This window comes from Amblyraja radiata, chromosome 3 (assembly GCF_010909765.2).
Source record: "Amblyraja radiata isolate CabotCenter1 chromosome 3, sAmbRad1.1.pri, whole genome shotgun sequence".
Lineage (NCBI taxonomy): Eukaryota > Metazoa > Chordata > Chondrichthyes > Rajiformes > Rajidae > Amblyraja > Amblyraja radiata.
Window position 1 is genome coordinate 43,727,780 of NC_045958.1, and position 24,985 is coordinate 43,752,764.

The 24,985-nt window shown below is 43.1% G+C and overlaps 1 protein-coding gene across 1 annotated transcript in view; it reads right to left on the reverse strand.

Moving 5' to 3' along the window:
- The window catches only part of LOC116970973 (hippocampus abundant transcript 1 protein-like), a 61,093-nt gene extending 37,788 nt beyond the window's left edge, over positions 1-23,305 (reverse strand). Inside the window, exons 1-3 of the mRNA XM_033017719.1 lie at positions 22,970-23,305; positions 8,851-8,946; positions 7,289-7,351 (exon numbers count right to left, since the gene is read on the reverse strand). Of these exons, the coding sequence (XP_032873610.1) occupies positions 7,289-7,351; positions 8,851-8,946; positions 22,970-23,203 (393 nt within the window). The 5' untranslated portion in view covers positions 23,204-23,305. The remainder of the gene's footprint in view (positions 1-7,288; positions 7,352-8,850; positions 8,947-22,969) is intronic.
- Positions 23,306-24,985: the final 1,680 nt, after the last annotated feature.

Genomic DNA, 24,985 nt, shown 5'->3' on the forward strand with positions numbered 1-24,985 from the left:
GCCTTTTAATATTGTTATAAACAGCCACACATCTACTTCACAATAGTGGCAATTTTCTATTGTTTTAGAAAGCTCAAGGGGGAGATGGAATTTCCAAGCACTAGGTCTGAAACTGATGCTTTCCCTCTCGGGTGAAAGTAATCATATATGCAACCAGCCAGACATTAAGGCCCTTTGTCAAAGGCATTCCTTTCCTATTCGTACTCGATGCATGGTGTAGATTGGAACCAATGTCTTATGCCTAACCAACTTCCTTTAAAAGGTCCGGTTTGCATTCTTAGATGTCGTCCCCAGATTACAGACCGATTAGAACAAAGAAAGTCAATTTTTGCTCATTCCAAGACAAACAAAAGGAAACCCAGCTGCAAGGCAAAAACTCTAGACAACAGCAGCTCAGTCATACACATTTTCTTTTTGGATTAAAAACACTTGCCCAGAGTAGGGGAATCGAGGACCAGAGGACACAGGTTCAAGGTGTAGGGGAAAAGATTTAATATGAATGAGGGGCAACGTTTTCACCAAGGGTGGTGGGTGTATGGAACAAGCTACCAGCTGAGGTAGTTGAGACTGGGACTATCCCAACGTTTAAGAAACAGTTGGACAGGTACATTGATAGGATAGGTTTGGAGGGATATGGTCCAAGCACAGGCAGGTGGGATATGTTGGCCGGTGTGGGCCATTGTACTGAAGGGCATGTTTCCACACTACATCACTCTATGACACTAATTAATATGGATGCAGAAAGATTTATTTAATATTTCATATCTTAAGTACATGCACAGATTGGCACATAAAGACACACAATGTAGCTGTGACTAAATGTCCCCGTCCACAATTGAATGTAACATTAAATGGCAAGATAAAAGACATTAGAAAGATTAATCAAATGCAAAATGTTGTACGTGTACACTTAGCAATAGGATTGTTTTAAAAACCAAAATGTTGTGGAAGCTAGAAATTTGATAAACTAAAATTTCAGAGCAATACATCAGAGAGGCAGGCCCATCAGCCCACATGTCCGTGCCAACCAGCACTCATCGATACCAGATGCATTTTCCAACACTTAGCCACGAACCTTCTATACAATGGCAATTCAAAAGCACATCTTACAAACTTAAAAAGGGAGTTTGTTTCAGATACAAGGTAGCCTGTGCATAGGGGTAAAAAGGTCCTCAGTATTTCTGATTTTTCTCAGATTTAAATTTCCTACCTCTGACATTGACACAAGAGGGAAGTTTCCTACTATATACCCTATCCGTTCCCCTCATAATTTAGGGTCACCCTCAGCCTCTTGTGCTCTAAAGAAAATAAACTGGCTCATAACCAAAATGCTCCATCCTACGTAACATCCTGTTGTATTTTTTATGCATCCTCTTCAGCGCAATCACATCTTACACTGTGGCAAACATCAACTGCAGCCTAACCAATATTTATAAAGTTGTACCACAACCTCCCTACTTTCATATTCTATAACTTAATCAACGCAAGCATCCCATATGCCTTCTTCATCAACCTCATCTACTGTGCTACCATCTTCAGGGATCATTGGGCTTACACAATTTAACACAACAAGTTTTGGTGGCAGCACGTTCCCCAAACATCTTAAAACAGCAAAAGGAAACAAATTGCTGGAGTAACTCAGCTGGTCAGGCAGCACCGCTGGAGAATATGGATAGGTGGTAACTCAACGGGTCAGGCAGCACCGTTGGAGAACATGGATAGGTGATGTTTCAGGTCTGAAGGAACCCTTCTTCAGACTGATTGTAAGGGGAGGAGAAAGAAAGCTAGGAGAGGCAGGACAAAGCTTGGAAGGTAATGGAGGAGGGTGGACACAGGTGTGGGGAAAGGGGGGGTTGATAGGCAGATGGTTGGAACAAAGGCCAGAGATTAGAAACTGAAGGTGCGAGACAGAAGGATTGAAGGTTGTGAAACCGGAGGAAGGAATGTAAGGAGAAATTGTGAATTACTCCCCTCCCCAACATTCCTTCCTCCAGTTTCACGATTTGTAAGTCTTCAATCCTCCCGTCTCACACTTTCTGCTTTAATCTCGACCTTTGTACCAACCATTTGCTGATCAATCCCCCCTCCCCTCGCTTAAATCCATCTGCCTCGATTTGTCCCGACTCTCCTCGCACTCCCCACAATCAATCTAAAGAGGTGCCTCAACCGGAAATGTCACCTATCCATGTTCTCCAGATATGCTGCCTGGACTGCCGAGTTACTCCAGCACTGTCCCTTTGCTTAAACCAGAATCTGCAGTCCCTAGTTTCTACCTTAAACACCATCTCAGTACATGTCTTTAAAATGTACTGCTTTGACAAAGATTTGTTCATTTGCATTATATCTTCGGGGATTAGTCTCAATTTTTGTTTGAGAATACTTCGGTAAAACTACTTGGAACAGTTTGCTACATTAAAAATAATGTATTTGCTGTTTATTTCTACATTGCATTTTTTCTAATTAGATCATTTCCTGTGCACCAGAAAGAATGTCTTAAGTTTACTGCAGTGAAAAATCAACATTTGGATTTCTTCCACCATCAACCCTCTGAGATTTAAAAACCACTCTTAATTGAAGCAGAAACATGTACACTCAGTGAATCTAGTTCACATAAACCACAGACATTAGGCAATAAGCTTATTTACAATGAGAATGAAGAAATATAGGTCATTTCCAAGCAAATGTACTGTCCTCATTTCAACAACTTCCCCAAAACACAATAATCCCAATTTTTGTATTTAATTTTAAATTCCCAGAATAAGATTGTGTGAAACAAATCAGATCTCTGGATTCAAAATGGAGCCGCTCTGGAATTACATATTCCTTTTATTTACGTTTAATTGAAATTAAATGCAAGAATATCCAGTACTGCTTAATCTTACATCACAAGAGTCTTGACTGCTTAATTTATTTCCATAAAAAAGTGGGGAAATAGAATGCAGAAGCAATACAATGGAGTCACACATTACACCATTACGAACAAACAAAACATACTGCACACTGTAGAGTCTGAACAAAACAAAAATAAACAGATGACATTTAGTAGGTCAGGATAGCATCTGAAAAACAAATACACCATTTCTGCTGTTCCTTTTATTTGCAATATCCGAAATATCAATAGAAAGGAAATGTAAAATAAACATTTTTAATGGAGGAAGATACGAAAATGACATAAGGTGTCGAGATGATTATCAGGAAATTATCATTGCCCTATCAGTTTTCATGCTTTACAATTAAAAGTGATAAGGTGATAATTTGTTCCTCCTGGGTGCAAGTTGTGCTTCTATTTGCCTGCTAATGTGCTTCTATTGTCTACCAACTATATTCTGACAAAGCAAATCCAAGACTAAAAATAATTGTAAGTTAGTGGAAATCAGTTTAGTACTTCAAAGACCCAATTGTTTTCACTTAACTGATATCTTAACGATGGAGGACTTTGCTGCCGGGGTCCGCTAAGAACAAACGGAACAAAGTGAGGCCTGGGGGGGGGGATGAGAAAGAAAGTGGAATGAGGTGGTGGGTGGGAAGGCCTGGTGCTACGTGCGGTGCAAGGAAGTAAATTGGATTATTCGGCACTTTTGTTACTTTGTCGGACCCAGACATGTGGCGACACTTGGTTGCATGTAAAGCAAACCATTTCACTGTACCTAGGTGCAGATTATTATCGGAATGGTGTCACGTTAGGAAAAGGTGAGATGCAACGAGACCTAGGTGTCCTTGTACTTCAGTCACTGAAAGTAAGCATGCAGGTACAGCATGTAGCGAAGAAAGCTAATGGCATATTGACCTTCATAGCAAGAGGATTTGTGTATAGGAGCAAGGAGGTTCTACTGCAGTTGTACAGGGCCCTGGTGAGACTGTACCTGGAGTATTGTTTGCAGTTTTGGTCTTCTAATTTGAGGAAGGACATTCTTGCTATTGAGGGAGTGCAGCGTAAGTTCACCAGGTTAATACCCGGGATGGTCGGACTGACACACGATGAAAGAATGGATCAACTGGGCTTATATTCACTGGAATTTAGAAGGATGAGAGGAAATCTTATAGAAACACATAAAATTCTTAGGGGATTGGACAGGCTATATGCAGGAAAAATGTTCCCCACGTTGGGGGAGTCCAGAACCAGGACTTACAGTTTAAGAATAATGGGTAGGCCATTTAGGACTGAGATGAGGAAAAACCTTTTCAGCCAGAGTTGTGAATCTGTGAAATTCTCTGCCACAGAAGGCAGTGGAGGCCAATGCACTGGATGTATTCATGAGTCAGATATAGCTCTTAGGGCTAACAGAATCATGGGATATGGGGAGAAAGCAAGAACGGGTACTGATTCTGGATGATCTGCCATAATAATATTGAATGACAGTGCTGGCTCGAAGTGCCGAATGGCCTACTCCTGCACCTATGTTTCTATTACATGTCTATATACATATAGGTATAATTCATTCATTGATATAACGATCCTTGAAAATACATAAATCTATCTCTGACAGCACAAATTCTAGCAAAGATGAAGCCGACCTTCTTGAACATGTAGTCATGCACTTTCAATCTGTACACAAAGGCTAGGAATAGAATGCAACAACCACCTTTATCCTGTCAAAAAGCACCGAGATTGTGTGTAGTGTTATAATCATTGACTCTTGTTATATGAGAATTTTCTCGAACAGTCTGTGACCCCATAGCACTGTGGCCATAGCGCTATGTTTAAACCCCATAGCGCTGTGGCCGATAATGCTATATTTAAACCCCCATAGCGTTGCAGCCGACAGCTCTTTGTTTAAATTCCCACGCGTTAAGCTAACAACGCTCTGTTTAAACCTTTGCACGCCAAACCGGCAGTGCTGTGTATATTACCTTTACGCGCCAAGTCTGTAGCGCTGTGTGTATTGATTTGCGTGCCCGTCTGCGGCTGATAGTGCTTTGTTCCCTGGGGGGGGGGGGGGGGCTTGTAAGGATGCAGTCCTCTGCCATTGGTTATAGTTTGCATTTGGGAGCAGTGCTATTGGCCAGGACTTACCGGCAGTTATTTCAACACCTGATTTCTCACCTGAAAAAGGCAGGTAGAAATAAAAGGGACAAATTTAGATGCCCCTCAAAAATTGATAAAAGGTTCAAAATATGTTTTCGTACACCTACTGCTTCCAATGCGGATAGCACAACTTTGTACTGTCTGCACATTTGCAAGTTTGCTACATTGATGCCAAAAAAAATGCATTGTTTAAAATGTGGTTGTGCAGGGGACAACCGACCCGACCCCCCCCCCCCCCCCCACATAAAACAAACCAGAGAACATTAACACAAACTTTTTAAACAAACTAAAAATAACAAAAACGACGAAAAGGGCAGAGGCTGCCATCGAAGTGCCACCCGGATATTGTCAGAAGAGATGCATGTTCCCCTTGACTGGAATGATATTGTCAGAAGAGGCTGCAATGACCCATTAGATGATGCACCTTTATATTTACGCCTCTGTACTGCATTATATTCTCTCTAGTTCCACATATGCTTCCATTTTACATGCTTTCGATCTTGCAGCAAGGTCACATAGTTGGTCACAAGTATCGAACCCACCCATGAGCAAGACTATACAGCTTAGAGCAAGCCCAATAAACAAATATATGCTTTACCAAAGACTGAGACCTGTTCAGAGCTGGCATCTCTGAGCACTCCATACATCCCTGATAAGCTTGGCTTTAAGTATGTGCATGACGTGTCAGGGTCAGGGTTACACGTCAGGGTGACAAGCGCAATCAACAACTGTTCTAGGAATGAACAAAGGAGCTCACTATTCGGTGTCAAACATAAATAGAGTAAACATTTATTTTTTTCTAAACATTTACTCCTTTGCAAGATTGATTTAGCAGAGATACGCTGTTCATCAGAATGTTGCTTTTATTTTTCACAGGTTACATCGGGAGATGTATTGGTCAATTATTCTTCTCAGACAAATACAAAACCCATCTGTAAGCGAGTCTAAGCATGCAACAGAACATTCTTGTGTAACCTGATGGAAAATCAACCCACTACATTGATTTTTTTGCCTACTATGGATTGGTTTCGACACGAAGAAATTTTGGTAAAATTCTTTTGAACATGAATTTCTGGCAGATTAGATAAGGATCAGTATGGTTTCTATGACAACTATAACTCTTGCCAAATGAAAAGCTAAAGCATTGGTAGAGCATGAATTTAAAATATAGGAATGCAGAATTTCCTCAATGGTGATTTGTTTTTAACGAGGAGATACTGCTTCCAGCACCGTCATCACAAAATAGATTCCACAATGTCATGCCACAATCAACAAAATGCCAGGCAAGTGCATTAAAATTGGCACATAGTCACATCCAGGAATCTGGACTGCCCACCAAGTTCCAGGGCAACAAAGTATTATGAATGAACTACAAGGCTAAACAAGACATAAATCAGGCAGCTTAACTCTCAAGCTACTTGGTTTACCCTATCCCTAATTGAATAGCTCTGACAGCGGCTTTCAGCAGCTCAGTTAGCCTCGACTTCTGGGCCTTGCCAGTGCGGCTGCAGCCTTCAGAATAGAAAACTAAACAAGGCCTTTGCTGTGTTGCAGTGTGAATTACATATTGATCGAGTCTTACAGCAGGTTAACCACAGAATGATTTTTTCAAAGAATGTATTCAGCACTCCAAAAATATTTTGAACTAAATTCAGCAATGCACAAGTATAAAAACAGCATGACCAAATCTGAAGTAAATAACTGGGACATTAATAACTTCTGAGATTAATCTCAGAAACAGCAACTAGAGTTATCTTTTTTGTGTAAAATGAGAGGCAATTTTTTCCAGACACATGGCCATACTATCAAATAAAATATGCATTTTGGAATATTAGTGACCAGTATAAAATGCTTCCAGAAACAAATAAAAAGTATGCCATCCTAACATTCTTGTATTGTTCTTTGAATTATGGTACATGCGCTAAAATTTGTCAGGAAATTATTGGGAATATTTTAAAAATATAAATGATCATATCCAAACAGAATTGGTTCTTTAGAATATTGTGCATTTCATAAGTTATGTTTTGTTTCAGTAAAGCAGGAACTGAGAGCAGTGAGGAATTGCAAAACAATAGTGCACTGACTTAGTTCTGTATTTTCTTTAAGATAAACAGAATCATCCCAACATCACTATTAAAATTTATTGTGATAGATCTGCAGAAGCATTTACCAGTCTCACATGCAATATGAACATCTTTATCAATTTCTATAAAATGATATCCAACTTTGTTTTTGTGAAGTGAATTGCAGAGCCATTCTTACCTTTACACCCTGAATAAGGCCATTCATTAAAAATGTATGTTTAGGAAAGGTTTCATGCAGAACCTGCAAAAAATTGCAAAAACATTACATATAATAAAGAGAAAACACAAGGTTACCAATTAACACTTCCACTATGAGAAAACCAAAATTAAATAAGATTCTCATGCTTTGCTTTAGAAAAAAAACACATTTGTAGGCTAATGTAAACGGACTGCACCAAATGCTACAAGTCATAGAAATTGTACACACATTGGTGGTGAAGATCAGTAAACAAGGATATTGACATTTTTCATATGACATGGAAAGAGGCCCATCGGCCAAACAAACCTACAAACCTATTCCATCCATACCATTGTGTAGGAAGGAACTGCAGATGCTGGTTTAAACCAAAGATAAACACGAAAAGCTGGAGTAACTCAGTGGGACAGGCAGCATCTCTGGAGAGAAGGAATGGGTGACGTTTCAGGTTGAGACCCTTCTTCAGAATGTATAAACGTCTGAAGGGTCTCGACCCAAAATGTCATCTATTCCTTCTCTCCAGAGATGCTGCCTGTCCTGCTGAGTTACTTCAGCTTTTTGAGTCTATCTTCCATCTATACCATGCCTCCATTTCCCTGTTATCTATTCTGTCAAATGCCCACCAACTCCACTCTGATTACACTGCAGGTAATTTAAGGTAACTAAATTATCTTATCAATCGGCATGATCTCAGGATGAAGGAAGAAAGCAGAAAATGTTCGGAAAACTTTGTACATTCTCCCTTCGAAGTGCACAAGGCCAGGACTAAACCCAGAGTGCTGATGCTATGAGCAACTCCACTGCATTTTTGATCTTCATTGACTTGAGAAAAAAATTATCAAGTACTGACAATGCAATGCCAGGCAATGAAAAGGAAAAGTGCAAATAGCTTAGCTGGAAAAACAAGGCAATGAAAAAAGGCACAATTACCATTGTAGATGGTTTAGAAAATATAGAAATATTGTAAAAACAAGAAAAAGTAGCCTGGTTACAGCTTTTTCGCACCCACAACTAGCTCTTGCCAATAGTTAAGGAGCAAATGTACGAACATGCATCAATCTTTTCTTCACTCCCACCCTAACTTCTCAAAAAATGTAATACCAGGTAACCGTAATAGTGTAAAATCAAGTGACTGAAAAAAGTAAAATCACTGATGACTATCAGTTTTTGCATTTAAAAAGGTTTTATCTGTGCAGTTGAAAAATCTAATACTGTCACAGACATGAATTAAGTGGGGAATGCTCTTAATTTCTTGGACATGGTAACAAGTGTCACAATGTCACAAGTGCCTATTAGTAAATTGACAAAAACAGTAGAAAATTGCAACCACTAATTTACCACACAAATTTTCATTTCCAGTGCGAGGGTTTCCACATCAAGAACATTGCTGTATTCAAAAGTGTTCATCACACCTTTCAAAGTCTTTCAATGCTCATTGTACCAAAATAATGTTATTTCCTTATTACTAGGCCACTTCAGTAAAAGGATATATTGTGTTTTATGAAATAATTGCAGAAGTGTGCCATAAAACATATTTTACTCACTGTTAGCATTGGAGTGGTTAACAGTCCCCAGGCAAAGAATTCTAAAAAGATGACGACTACTGCATGATAAACACTAGGCCGACCAATCCCATGTTGCTGAAAAACAACGAAGAAAGTGTTAAAGGAGTTTATTAAAGGAACCAAAATGATTAAATTGCAGTGCAACCCATTATTTTCTGCCAATTATAAAGCAAAACATTCAATGGTATTATCTCACAGCAATATAGATATTTCATCTAATGGATAAATTCATATTATGTAAAAAATAGTAAATTACAGCAGATGCTAAATATAGACGGGTCTCAACCTGAAACATCACCTATCCATGTTCTCCAGAGACACTGCCTGACTCAGTTACTTCAGCATTTTGAATGCTAAATAGAGAAGGTGGATAAGCCCAAATGTTGTTACAACGTCATGCATTCTCTCTTAAACCATGCAATTAGTTTGGCGATTGTGCCAGCACGGTAATTTATTCCTATTTAAATTTATGATCCTTCTCTTTGCCAACATCTCCGGTCAATCTGAAGAAAGGTCTCAACCCGAAACGTCACCCATTCCTTCTCTCCAGAGATGCTGCCTGTCCCGCTGAGTTACTCCAGCATCTTGTGTCCATCTCCGGAGTACAATGTATTCTCACTCAAAGTTCACATTCAAATCCTTAAGGGCCTGTCCCACGAGCATGCGACTGCATGCGGCAAGCGCGACCTAACGTGGTCGCTTCTTACAATTGTCCAAAATGTAATACCTTTCACTGAGGAACGATATTTATTTTAATCACTTTGTGGCTCATACCAGAATCCATGGCAATTGCCCCAAAAAACCCTGCGTCGTAAGAAAAGTAACAGCAAGCTTGCCTTCACCTCCATTAATGCACGTGGACTTTGTCTAACGAGAGTGAGGTCAAGTAACCTGATCAGTCTGAAGGGCCTCGGCCCGAAACATCACCCATTCCTTCTCTCCATAGATGCTGCCTGTCCCACTGAGTTACTCCAGCATTTTGTGTCTATCTTCGATTTAAACCAGCATCTGAGGTTCCTTCCTACTCAAATTTGACGAGTACGTATTTATTAATAATGGGCAAAAAGTTTTTTTTTTCCAGATAATGATTAACAGAGTTTAACTTGGACCAACTCCTCAACTTAGTTTAGCCCAAATGCACAAGACTATATTTGCAATCAACACAGATGTCTCCCAGTTAAATATCTATCATTATACCCCAGTCTTTGGCAGATCATTCCTGCCCTGTTCAAAGATATGATGGATTCTTAGAATTTGGGTTGAAAAATGTGCGCAAAAATAGTTAACGAAAATTGCTGTCGTTATTGCCAACAAACAACGGCGACTGCGGCATTACTCCAAATACAAAGTCTCTGATATTTATAAAACACCAGAAGACAGACACAAAAAGCTGGAGTAACTCAGCGTATCAGGCAGCATCTCAGCAGAAACAGAATAGTGACTTTTCAGGTCAAGACCATTCTTCAACACCAATTGTCCTTGACAGGTAATCAATAACAATATCAGTTTAAAAGCAAAATCTACATTTCAATGCAAACAAATCCATAAAAAGCAGACATAATTTCTGTTTCATTCTACACTCCAAATCAAAAAGAGATGGTGAACAGAACAAAAGGCTCACCCAAAGGTCAGGCCACCAAACTGTTAATCTTATTTTACAAAATCTCATCATCTTAATTCAATAATACCAAGCAGCACTTACATCCCCTCACTCAGGCTATGCTGTAAAGATCCCCAAAAGATTTTTCAGCGTAATGCAAGCATTACATTGGAGTATATTGGAAGTTGTCACTGCCAATCATATTGTCATGCAAGTTTCATACCAGAAATCACATTACAAATTATACTTTGAAACACTAAATTCCAAAAAAGTTTGCATTAATAGAATATGCTATGTAGAATTAAATACTATTTTTTGTGAAATTAATGTTATTGAACTAGAAAGCCCCATGGTGATGCAACCTGTAGAGCTGTTGCCTTACAGCTTCAGCATCCTGGGCTCAATCCTGGTGCTCTAGTATCCTCTCATACCCCAAAAATGTGTGTGTGTGGGCTGGTAGTTTAACTTTCCACTGCTGAGTGTGTAGGTGAATGCGAGAACCTGGGGAAAGCTGTTGGGAAGACGAGGAGAATAAAATGACTCCGCATTTGCCTGCTAACACGTCATCACCATTCCACGCTTAATGTTAATTAAAACAAAGAGAATACTAAAGCTGGGTAGAAGCAGTAACAGGCAAAAAAGAAATGCACACCAGAATGTGTTGTCAAAATGTTATGGTTTTAGTCTTGATTGGATGTATGAAACCATACAAGCATGTTGATTACCTTCGTTCTGGCTTTCATGATTTGCATAGGAGTCTGAAATGGCCAGTAAAGGAGACTGATATGCATGAACTGTGGATGGTTTATCTTTCTTTATGAAGTATTGCTGAGAAGTTTAACCTTTTTGCCCCTCATCCCTATTCAGTTGACTGCCATGTCAGCTAAAATATGGCTGGCACATTGGACTGCCATAGAATGAATGACTCAGGCAGACTTCTCAATTGTTTTGGCATCAGTCAGTGAGGATCTGGTGCCAGCGAACATACAATTCACTACTTCAGTAATTAATAGCCCGTGGTTAGTTATGCATTCCAAGTAGAGCCAAAAGTGCACACATACTCATGTTCACTCTCTGAACAATCATGAAACCTATAATCCAGGTTAATCCATGTTCTTATGCTGCCTACTGCTTTTTACTTACTGAGGAAACCGAATCTCTCCCCCACTTCATAGTATAGAGCAATAATTATGTCTGACATGCAGAGATCCTAATATTCTGCATACATCAGCTGCCCATTCCTGGAAAAATCAGAGACTACAGTGACAGTAACCTTTACCTTTAACCTGCTTCTCACTGGGCCGCTCGGCCCGAAGGCTTCCCGCTGGGGAGGCATTCATCGAGGCGCTGTGGTCTCGATGCCTCCTGGATGGCCGCAGAGAATCCCGGGTCGGAGCCCGGCCTGGGCCTCGCGGGTTGGCGGGACCTCACCATGCAGGTCGTAGCCCAGGTTGACAATAAAGTTTTCAGTCATTCATTCATTCATAACCTCTCCACCAGTGATGTGGAAAACCTTAATCTACAGACACATTGGTTTGCAAAAAAGTGGTTGTAGGAACAGAATTAATGGGGGTTCCTTGGTAGAAGGTCCCACGTTTCTAGAACCCCCTCTCCTCTTCCTATGGCCTCATCTCAGAGCATCCCAGTACATTCGGACCCATTCCTCTTAATCCTGATCATTTGGGAGGTCCATTGGGCTTTAGGGGATGAAACAGTTTCACCTACAAAAGGATTCCCGAATGTCCAGATGTGCCAATTTGCTCGCTAGTACTGATGCTTAAAAGGTTACCCAAGATCATTGTGCAATTTTCTGACAGATTTAATTCTCAGTCACGATACAAACTTAAACATAGCATCCAGAATCAAAGTTTGTTTTAAGACAGGCTATGTTCTAATGAGATTGGGTGAATATTCTGTGTACAAATTGCTTTGGCTAAAGGAGGGAACCGTTGGTAAAGTTTACATATCTAATATTTAAGTTGCATGTAGCCAGTATAATTTGGCCAAAATATATTTTTATACTACCTCTTGAAGCACAGATTGCTGAAGCCTAGTCAAAGCAAATGCATGATTGAATGTGAACAATAATTCATTATTAATCCTGTATCACAAAGTATCACATCAACCACAGGTTCCATACCGTCACTTCCAACACTCCGATGTACTATCTATATCGATATAATTAAAAGTCTAAACTTGATCACTTCCTGTTTGCACTGTATATTGATTTTAGAAAAACACAACCACTTACGGTTGTGATTTTTGACCACCTTACTCAGAGTCCCCCTCCAGCTGTCAGGGCCAGATAATTTTTCCCATCGATGAAAAATAAAAGACTGATTAATGTTTTAAAAATGTTGAGATTCTCTCTCATGTCAATCACACCATGAAGGCCACGTCAAGTGTGGGCGTGGCTCAGTCTATGCAAGACGGGGGCGGGAGAGTGTCACGACTCTGTCTGAGCTGGAAATCTACAGATCACTGAGAATACTGAGATTAAATAGGGGGCGCTGCAGTGGCAGCCGCCTGTCAGCAGCGTGTTAGTTTTTTCCCAACTTTTTAATTTTTTTTAGTATGTTTTAAAGTATGTTTTTGATGTTTCTCGGTGTGTTTTGTGTGGGGGGTGGTGTGGGGGGGTAAGGGGGAAACCGTCTTGGCCGCCTCCTCCACGGAGAGGCGACTTTTTCCAGGTCGCCTCTCCCGTGGCCTAACAGCAAGGATCGGCGCGGCCTTTCCCGGAGACGCGCCCGGGGCTTCAGCGGCAGGCGCAGCGTGGACTCTCGGCGTGGAGCGGGTGAGCCCTCGCTGGGGCTCGCTGGAGGGAAGCGCTCCGTTTCGCTGGCCCGGGGCAGCCGGCAGCCTGAAGCCGCGGTCTGCACAGCTCCAGCTGCAGACCGGGATCCTTCGTGGGGGACCCGGGGGAAGAAGAGGCCATCGCTGCCGGCCCGCGGCCAACTTCTACCCCGGGTCCGGCATGGACTTACCATCACCCCTGGAGGGGAGCTTCGACCACCGGCCCTGCGGTCTGCTGTGCTTCTGGCTGCGGCGCGGCGGGAACCTTAAATCTTCGACCGCCGGCCTGCGGCCTACACCAGCCTGAAGCCGCGGTCTCCGGTGGGGAAGAGCCGATCCTGGACTTACCCTGACTTTGACTTTGTCCCTTACCATCTGGACGCCCGCAGCAACGGCTGTGGAGGGTGGAGGTCCCGACCACGGGGGAAAATGGAGGAGGTCTGGCCAAGTTCTGTGCCTTCCACCACAGTGATGAATGCTGTGGTGCATGTTTGTGTTACATTTTTACTGTGGTTGTGTGTTCTTTATTATTGTACCGCTGCTGACAACCCAAAATCCACCGACCCTGGTTGTGTGGTAAATAAATTCTATCTAATCTAGTCTACTGACCTGAGTGCCCTTAGTGTGTTTTTAAACTATTTTAAAGCTATTTGCAACTGTAAAAAAACATGAAAATGTCTAAAATTGATTGTTCCTCCTCAGTCTCTCACCTGTTTTCAGCAGAATTTCCAGCAGTTTCTGAGCTGCCAGCCTGCCAGGCCTGCGTTACTGAGCTGCCAGCCCAAGAATCCATTCGGCCCACAATGTCCATACTAGCCCTCTGGAAACCAGTCCCTTTGGCCCACAACACCCATGCTAGCGCTCCAGAAAGCCCCCCCCCACACACACACACTGGCCAGCAATTTTGGAATTGGTGGAGAGGTGGAATATTGCATTGGGAGACTAGTCCTCCAGTGTGAACATGGGACCCAACGGGTCCCACTCAGTGTAGTGACTCTCAAAGCACTTCATCACCACAGACGTTAGTGCCACTGGTCGATAGGCATTGAGGCACGTCACCTTGCTCTTCTTGGGCACCGGTATAATTGATGCCCTTTTAAAGCAGGTGGGAACCTCAGACCTCAGAAGTGAGAAGTTGAAAATGTCCGTAAAAACTCCAGCCAGTTGGTCCGCACAGGTTTTTAGAACAAGGTCGGGTATGCCATCAGGCCCAGGCGCTTTCCGAGGGTTCACCGCCCTGAAGGATCTTCTGATGCCAGCCTCTGTGACTGTGACTGTAACACCGTCAGGGCGAATAGGGGCTCGGGAAGGCACGTCAGTGTTCTCCCTATCGAACTATTCGTAGAACACATGGAGCTCGTCAGGGAGCGATGCTTCGCTGACAATGAGCTGCCTTCTGATTTCGCCTTGTAGGAGGTGATGGCATTCAAGTCCTGCCACAGTTGCCGAACATCCGTCTCATCCGCCAACTTGGAGTAGAAGTCCCTTTCGGCCTTTTTGATGGCATTACCGTTGTATCGGGACTTCTTGTAGACCTCTATATCCCCAGACCTGAATGCCCGGGATCTGGACTTCAGAAGAGCTCAAGAGCAAAAATAAGTATTGGCTAGCATTCTATACACGTTTAGATAAGGCTGAAGAATGGTAGAATACAAAATGGAAATGGGCTTGACAGAGATGTCTCGCATGCACAGAGGATAGAAACCACTTCAAATACATTCACAGAAAAATGAGCGCAGATAGCCCCAAGAGATCAACGGTAGAGGTCAACTCTCACGAACCATCTGTTGGATGCAACCAGCCTACATTCTTGATTCTAGACAGCGGTTAGTTTCAATAGACTTTCCCGACCCGATGTTATTTAAGGCAGTCTGTCAAAATTCTCGGCAGTGAGAAAGGTGTGGGTCATCATTAAATTAGGTTGCGCTTGCCGTGAGGAGCTTTTTCAAAAATAATCTGAACAGAAAAGCGGCTCGCCAGGTTATCTTCAATTCCCCATGTTCCTCAGGAGATTGTTGTACCACTGGTGGCAATTGCTGTGCACCATGTAGTAGACTCCAATAAATCTCAATACCCACATTGCTGTGTATTGCATATGTCCTCCAGTTGTCTAAGAAGCCGAATGTGTTATCATGGCAGCGGTGTGTGCTTCACATTACATACAGCAAATTGTATTGTATTCAAATTTATTGTCATTGTCTCAATTAGAGACAACAAAATGAATTTCCCTTTACAGTCAGTATCATAAAAAATAAATAAATAATAAATAATAAAACATATTAAAAAATAAAATAGAATTTAAAAAAAGCACAAACACAGAAAGTCCACGACACAACATAACACAGTGGCACCAAGGTGAGGAAGGTACCATAGTCCAGCCAGCCTCCCCTCCGATCTTCCCAGATGTTCACCCGTGGTCGGTGCCTTCCGAGCACCCGGCCCGATGTTCAGGCCCTCACGCCGGGCTGGTGGAACGCCGACGTTGATCCCCGACGGTGAACATCCTCCTCAGCGGCCCGGACCTCCTAATCAGCCGCCTCCCGCTGCCGGAGTCTGCAGCTCCCGAGTCCGCAGGCCGAGCCGTCGCAGGACCCCACGATGTTTGTCAGCGCCGCCCGCGTTGGGAGCTCCGCAAACCTCAGCTCCATGATGTCGGTGCAGCAGGTCCAGCACTCCGGGCTCCAGACGGCGATCCCCGGTAAGGCATCGCCAGCCCCGCGATGTTACAGCGCTGTCCCGCCGCTGCTGGAGCTCTGGTCGATCTCGGCAGGAAAGGCCGCGCCAATCCAGTAGGTAGGCCGCTGGGGGGGGGGGGGAAAAAGAGGACGCGACTCGAATAATAGTCGCGTCCTCTCCAGGAAGCGACCGAAGGACGGTATCCCCCTTACCGTGCCCGCTTCCCCCACATGAAGACATTTAAAAAAACATAAAAAACACACTTTAACATAACTAAAAAAACAAAAAAACAAAAAGATACCGTAATTGACTTTTTGATATACACGTTGCCTACGTGAACTTGGGTCTCACATGGTCTACCTTCACTAATTAATACGGTCTCATTATTCAAGATCAAGAGGTCTCACGAGAAGATGTCCCTCAGGAAAATGTCTTCACAATGAATCACAGAAGAATCAAAAAGCAAGATTTCTGCACTTATAGTATGACAGAAATAAACAATGGCAGATTCTAATGAATTGTTTCAGAATTCCCCCTGAATATATATTCTATTGTAAAATATAACTCCATGAGAAAAGTAAACCAACCATGGATGTTAAGGACAGTATCGTGTTCAGTAGCTTGTAAAGCTGTCATGAAGAGTAGCAAACCCGTGACTGCAAGATTTATTTTGGGGAGAATAAAAATCGACAGGAGCACAAGGTAAATTATGGAAGTGAAAGGGCAAGATTTTTAGTAATGTAAATAGCTTCTACAATACACAAGAGAAGGAAGAGTAACAAAAACGTTCATGCCAATCCATCGAGACGATAACAAACAAAAACATTTTAGAGCACTAATGAAACCGCTCAAACCATTGTTTTAATGTGGGGGAAGAGGGTACGGTGCGAGGGATACCATTCTTCAGCCGCTTCCTGGTGAGGACGCGACTATTATTCGAGTTGCCGTCTGGAGCCCGGAGTGCTGGGCCTGCTGCACCGACATCATGGAGCTGTGGTTTGCGGAGCTCCCAACGCGGGCGGCGCTGATGGACAGCGCGGGGTCCTGCGACTCTGCCCGGCTCGGCAGCTGCGGACTCCGGCTGCGGGAGGCGGCTGATCAGGAGGTCCGGGCCGCTGAGGAGGATGTTCACCGTCGGGGTTCGGCGTCGGCGTTCCACCAGCCCGGCGTGAGGGCCTGAACATCGGGCCACACCGGGGCCTCGACCACGAGTGAACATCTGGGAAGAACGGAGGAGAGGCTGGCTGGACTATGATGCCTTCCTCACCTTGGTGCCACTGTGTTATGTTGTGTCGTGGACTTTCAGTGTTTGTGCTTTTTTTTAAATTCTATTTTATTTTATTATTTATTATTTATTTATTTTTATTTTTATGATACTGCCTGTAAGGGAAATTCATTTCGTTGTCTCTAACTGAGACAATGACAATAAATTTGAATACAATACAATGAAATTCCTGGAGAACCTAAACTGATAATTCTGTCAATCCGATGCAGATAAGCCAAAAAAAATAATTCTTCAGACCTTCTCATATACTCAAAGTTGAGCATTTTAACAAGTGGACCTCTCCGTCCTTATCCATAACTATCTTAAACCTAATCAAATTGTGGTCACTGGTCCCAAAAGGCTCCTCCACGCGCACTTCATAACTTTCCCTTCCTAATTTCCCAATACTAGATCCAGCGTTGCCGTCTCACATTTGGGGGGCTCCACATACTGCTTAAGAAAACTCTCCTGAACACTTTTGAGAAATTGCACCTCATCTAAACCCTTCACACTATGATTTTCCCAGTCTATATTGGGAAAGTTAAAATCCCCCTACTACAACAACCTTATTTGACCTGCAGCGGTCGGCAATCTCCTGGCACATTTGTTCTTCTGATTTCCGTTGACTATTCGGGGGTCTGTGCTATACCTCCAACAAGGTGATCATCATTTCTTGTTCCTCAGCTCCACCCATATAGCCTCACTAGACGAACCGTCTATAATGTCACCTCTGAACACAGCTGTGACATCCTCCTTAACCAATAAAACAACCCCCCCCCCCTCCTCTTTTTCCCTCACCCTTGTCTATCCTAAAGCTCCTGTACACTGGAACATTTAGCTGCCAGGTTTCAGTCATGGCTTCAACGTCCCAGTCGCTTGTACCTATCCATGCCCTAAGCTTGTGTGCCTTACCCGTCAGGCCCCTTGCATTAAAATACGTCCAGTTTAAACCAACCCTCCTTCCTCACTTTCACCTGCCTATTCTGTAAACTAACCTTTCCCACACTACCATCCATACCAACGTCTAGCCTCTCACGTGCCTCTGTCCTACACGAGATCCCACCCCCGTCAATCTAGTTTAAAGCCACATTCCAGAGATAGTGCCAGAATTGCCAAACAACTTTAATTGAACTAGTTTGGGTCAATACTTGAAAGCCAATTTTGTAAAGGTGTGCTTCCAAACTGGATTCTCACTCATCAGCAGTGCGTCAGGATTGGAGGGTGCTGCCGAGCAATCTTTGAGGCTTAATCATTGCCAACTCATCACAACATTATAATTACAAGTTAAAACAAAAAAGCTTGACAACAGCCCACAAGTTTATATACAAAAAAATGTACAAGCCTCAAATAGAACCTGGCACAGTTCCTGACTGCAAATGAGAATTTGTGAATAAGAACCAGAGTTTAAAAAGGAAACAAGAGTGGAACCACCAAAGAGTTGGAGCCAGGTTGCAAACACTACAGGGACAGCTGGCATGGGAAGGAAGAGATCCATGCGACACCTTAATGTTCTAATATTAGAACCAGCCTTATGGCTCGAGTAAAACGTGATATAATAATGATAACTATAGTTCTTAAGTGCATATCCCCAGAATAAAGGATAAAGAAAATCCAAATACTTTCTAATGTAAGAAGGTACACAAAATTGCTGGGGAAACTCAGCGGGTGCAGCAGCATCTATGGAGCGAAGGAAATAGGCGATGTTTCGGGCCGAAACCCTTCTTCAGACTGATGGGGGGTGGGGGGGGGGAAAAGAAAGAAGGAAAAGGGGAGGAGGAGGAGGAGCCCGAGGGCGGGCGGATGGGAGGGTGGGAGGAGACAGCTAGAGGGTTAAGGAAGGGGAGGAGACAGCAAGGGCTAGCCAAATTGGGAGAATTCAATGTTAATGCCATAAGGACGCAAGGTCCCCAGACGGAATATGAGGTGCTGTTCCTCCAATTTCCTCCCACCCTCCCATCCGCCCGCCCTCGGGCTCCTCCTCCTCCTCCCCCTCCCCTTTTCCTTCTTTCTTTCCCCCCCCCCACCCCCCATCAGTCTGAAGAAGGGTTTCGGCCCGAAACGTCGCCTATTTCCTTCGCTCCATAGATGCTGCTGCACCCGCTGAGTTTCCCCAGTAATTTTGTGTACCTTCGATATTCCAGCATCTGCAGTTCCCTTTTGAATACTTTCTAATGTATATTTGTATATATTCACACACGCACACAAATACAGTAATCGTCTCGCGGCACACTTTTGCTCAGCCCGCTTGAACCAACGTGATCTCCCGGTTGCTGGACACTAATTCTCCTTCCCATTCCTACACTGGCCTTTCTTTCCTCAGTCTCCACCATTGTCAGAGTGGCCCCAGCATTTATTTATTTATTTAAACTCTCTCTCTCTCTCTCTGTTGATTGGCAGCTGAGATCCCATTGTGATGCCATTGTCGGGTGGCGGAATGTTCACGGCAGCATATGTAAATAAGATCCCATTGTGATTGGAGGTATGTGAGATCCCATTGTGACGTCAAACTGCCAGAGTCTCCCAGCAACTGTCAGAGCATCTGTCAAGTTATTGTTCTCAAGGTGTTTTTAAAAAAAACTTTTCAATGTCAATAGCATGAAATTTAACATCAATCTGAAAGAAACTTTACACGAACGGCCAAGGGACAATGGTGAGTAAGGTGGTGCAAATAATGTAGTGCTATCATGAAACGTTTTGGTGTTGGGTCCCAGTCACACAGGAGGCCTGATCCCCCAATGCAATATTACAGCATTCACCCACAGCCCCCAGGGGAGGCCTGGTTCCCCAACGCAACCCGTTCCCCAAGACAATATTCCACCACTCACCCATTTTCCCAACATGAGGCCTGGTCCATCAACGCAACCTGTTCCCCAAGGCAATATTCTTTCTTTCTTTCTTTTTTCTTTTTTTTCCTCTCTCTCCCTTTCCCTTCCCCCCCCCCCCAAATCGCACTAGCTTCTCATTTTCACCCTACAGCTTACAATGGTGTGTTTCCTTTATCACCGTTACCTTTTTGCATATCTTTCATTCATTGTTCTTTATCTCTCCACATTACCGTCTATATCTCTCGTTTCCCTTATCCTTAACCAGTCTGAAGAAGGATCTCGACCCGAAACGTCACCCATTCCTTCTCTCCAGCTTTTTGTGTCTTTCTTGTAGGTAGTGTTGTTGCCTCACTCCTCAAACAAACTGGGATTACTCCTGAATGGTGTGGGGTTTTCACATTCTGGATTTGGTTTATTATCACGTGTACTTTTGGATCACATGCTATCCAATTAAATTAAATAATATTGTACATGAAAACAGTCAAGCCCGACACAAATAAAACAGGTAGAGCAAAGAGAAATAAATCAGTGCAGATTATAAATTGGATAGGCATATGGATGAGAAGGGAATGGAGGGTTATGGTATGAGTGCAGGCAGGTGGGACTAAGGGAAAAAAGTTGTTCGGCACGGACTTGTAGGGCCGAGACGGCCTGTTTCCGTGCTGTAATTGTTATATGGTTATATGGTTATAATTTTCAGCAATGTAGTATTACAGTTCCAGAGAAAAGGTCCAATATCCACAATTAGGTCAGTTGGAAGATTGGGACAACATCCTAGCTTGTGGGAGAACCGTTCAGAAGTCTAGTAACAGAGTGGGAGAAGTTGTTCCTGAGTTTGGTGGTATGTGCTTTCAAGCTTTTGAATCTTCTGTCCTATGAGAGCAAGAAGGGAATGACCAGGATGAAAAGGGTCCTTCATTATGTTGGCTGCCTTCCCAAGGCAGTGTGAAGTGCAGATGGAGTTAATGGTGGGCGTCTAGTCTGTTTGATGGACTGGGCTACATGCACAACTCTCGACAATTTCTTACATTCATGGGCAGAACTGTTCCCAAAACAATACAACCCGATAGGATTCTTTGTTCAGTGATCTTTAGAAGTTGGTCAAAGTTGTTGGCGACATGCCGAATTTCCTTAATCTCCTGGGGAAGTAGAGGCACTGATGTGCTTTTTCCACCATTATTTAATGTGGCTGGACATAGATAAATCGTCAGTAATTTTCTTGACCATTTCCACATCTGCACTATTGATGCCGATTGGGTCAAGTACTTCACCACTTTTCCTGAAGTTAATAACAGCTCCTTCATCTTGCTAACATTGTACGAAGAGGTTGTTGTCTGGACACCATGTTGTTAAGCTCTATCTTCTTCATTATCCATCCATTTTTGCAAATTCACAAATGGTGTTAAGAGCAGGATTTGGCCGCACGGTCATGAATATACACGGAGTATACTGCAAGGGGAGCGGCAACGTGAAGAATGTGTTGATGCCCACCCTCAGTGAGGTCTGTGGTTCAGAACATCAAGGATCCAGTGCTAAATGGGGTTGATGATTTCTAAGTTCAGAAGTTTGGATGGGTTACCCCAGGTGCTCCAGTTTCCTCCGTATCCCAAAGACAAGTTTGTTGCTGTGTTAAGTGGCTATTGTAAAATTCCTCTATTGTAGGTGGATGTGGAATTTATAGTGATTGGGAAGAATATAGGTTAGAGCTGCTTTTGAGAAATGACAAACTCAATGGGTTGAAGGGCCTCCTTCAATGTGCAAAGAAAAATGAACCAAGAATGCTGAATGTTTGCATATTAGTTTATATCTTATTTTGCATTATAGAAATCTCCGGGACTGAAAAAGAGGCTGAGCTGACATAATGTCTGCTTTTGCTTTTTTTTAGTTCCACTTTCACAAACCACACCCTTACAACTAATGTCCATTAGTTACATCGGCGAGTAAAGTGATGGTATGTCGTACTTAAATTTCATGTTACTGGAGGTCTGAAAACTTCAACCTATTCATCTGCTGACAAACCAAGAATACAAAGCATGGACATTTAGATGTACAATAGTTATTGGAGTACCAAATATTTGAAGCCACCGAAGTATCCAGGCTTCTGGACGTCTGGCTATGCCGTTTACAAAATACCGATTAGGAATACCTAGATTAAAAACGATTGTGCAAATGGTCCCAATTGCATCGCTGGTATTCAGCTGAATACTATGAAAAAGTTTGGAACTTGCAACTATCAATAATCAGCACGAGTGTGTCCATGCGACTTAAAATATTTCAGTTTCTGAAGTTAAGCCGACAACAAACATTAATGGTTTTTACTTAATATTTACTTACTATATATCATTGACATATTTAATCAATGACTACTTGCATTTATCTAAAAACTGACACACAACCATTCACTTGGTAGGTAATCACCGTACTAAGAGCAAAACTGATTCGTTCATAAAAAATGGGAACACTATAAAAGAACAAACGACGATTCTCTCTCGCGGAAAAGTATGACATTTTTCAAGTTCTTTGTTATACTTTTGATCTGAATGCAGTAAAAAAAAGATACAAGGCCGTGGCGGTATCTGTACAGCCAGCCAGAAAATATCGGAATTTGATTTATTTTCATAACAATAGCCTATTTTAAACTGGGTCAAGTCGTTAAAGCTTAAAGCAATCCTTTGCAAACATTTCTATGCCAATTCTTGCAATAATTAAGTTCCAAGCTAATAGTGGGAAGGAGTTTTTTTTCGCAACCCATCAGCCATTTAAAAAGTCGCTCACGGTTACAAAAACCACGAGTCTTCAACGAGACAAGTTTAAATTTAAATAAAAATTAGACTCGATTTATGTCCACCATGTCACAATATTTGAATAAGCAAGACTTAAATTCCAAAAACAGATCCGAAAATGATTTAATTAAAGTAGTCTGAAATATTGACTACTTACCGCAGATGGATCCCTCATAATAATCTTTTTAACCAGCATGACGGTGCGGCTTGTTCTCTTTTTCTCCTGTGTCATCTTGTCACATTTTACAAGGCTTGAGAGGCGCTCGTCGCCCTCGCCTTGCTGCTGCTGCGTGTGGGGGCCGGTGCGGCTGCTGCTGGCGGTCGAGCTGTCGATGCTGCTGCTGCTGCCGCCTGTGATTGTGCAGAGCGGCGGCTCGCCACTGTCACACATGGAGCGGTCGAACGTGAGCCCGGGCCCCGCCGCTACATTGTAGCCGCCACATTCCCCGCTCGAGCATCCCCAGGCGGGCCAGCTCCGCACGTGACACCGGCCGCAACAACGCGAGAGCCGTGCACTTCCTTCATCAAAGAGGTATTGGCGCCAAATCCAAACATCTATATGTATTTTTAAATTCTTGCATCCTGAACCGAGGCCTTACATGTAGGGCAATGGCAATGCAGCCAATTCTAAAAATATAGATCGCACGTGCACCAACACCAAGATTGTTGGCAGTGAAATTTAGTTTTTTTTTCCGAAGACAGACATAAAATGCTGGAGTAACTCAGCGGGTCAGGCCGCACCTCTGGAGAAAAGGAATATGTGGCATTTTCGTTTGCGACCCATCATCAGTCTCGACCGTAAATGTCACCTATTCCTTCTATCCAGAGATGCTGCCTGTCCCTCTGAGTTACTCCAGCATTTTGTGTCTGTCTTCAGTTTAAACCAGCATCTGCAATTCCTCCCTACATCATTGAGGGTTTTTTCCCGATTTGTCAAATATAGATGCGATGTACAGTAATCTTTACCATATTCGGCCACATACTGCAGTCTGTTTTAATAAAGACGTTATAATATAAAATAACAAAGAACAATTTAATAAGAATTTTTTTAAATACAGATACAGGGATTAATTGTGTAGGTAGGAACTGCAGATGCTGGTTTATATTGAAGATAGGCACAAAATGCTGGAGTAACTCAGCGGGACATGCAGCATCTCTGGAGAAAAGGAATAGGCGACGTTTCGGATCAAGAGATCCGAAGAAGGGAGTCGACCTGAAACGTCATCTATTGCTTTTCTCCAGAGATGCTGCCTGACCGCTGAGTTACTCCAGCATTTACTGTCTATACTGGGATTGATTGTTAACTTCAGAAAGATGTCAGGATATACCCAGATCATATGTCAGTTTTCATTGGTGGATCGATGGAGGAAAGAGTTAGCAGTGTCTAATTCCTGGGCATTAACATCTCAGCTGACCAGCACATTGATGCAATGAAGAAGAAGTCATACCAGTGCCTCTACTTTCTTAGACGTTTAAAGAGATTCAGTATGTCTGAATACTTTAATAAACACTTACAGATGTACTGTAGAAAGTATCCTGTCTGTTTGCATCATGGCCTGGTATGCCAATTCACAGGGATGCAAGAGGCTGCAGAGACTGGTCCATCATGGCACAACTCTCCCCTCCATCAAAAGCATCCACATGAGGTGTGCGTCAAGGAGACGGCATCTATCAGCAGGGCTGCCAACTCTCACGCTTTGAGCGTGAGACTCACGCCCTCAAGCAAACTCTCACGCCCTCACGCTGATCAGAAATTTCTCACGTTCAGTGGTGAGAAATTTTGTGATCAACGAAAATTTCAAAACTTGGATAAACTGCATGGTCCACGGGTGTTGGAGAGCCGGGGCTGAGGGAGGAATGGGAGCAGAACCAGCAGCGGGAACAGATGTGGGGAGCCGGGACTAGCGAGTGTTTGCGGCGCTGTCGAGTGTTTGCGGGGCTGACGCTGCAGCTCTGGCCATGGAGCACTCCGGACAGTGCGAGTGTCCCGAGCCGTCGGAAGCGCTGCTGCTGCAAGAATCTCTGTGCCGAAGGGACAGACTCTCAAAGGGAGGTGGAGAGAGAGAGAGGGAGACAGGGAGACAGGGGGGAGAGAGAGATGGGGGTGAGAGGAGAGAGAGGGGAGAGACAGAGGGGGCGTGAATGGAGAGAGAGAAGAGGGAGAGGGGGGGAG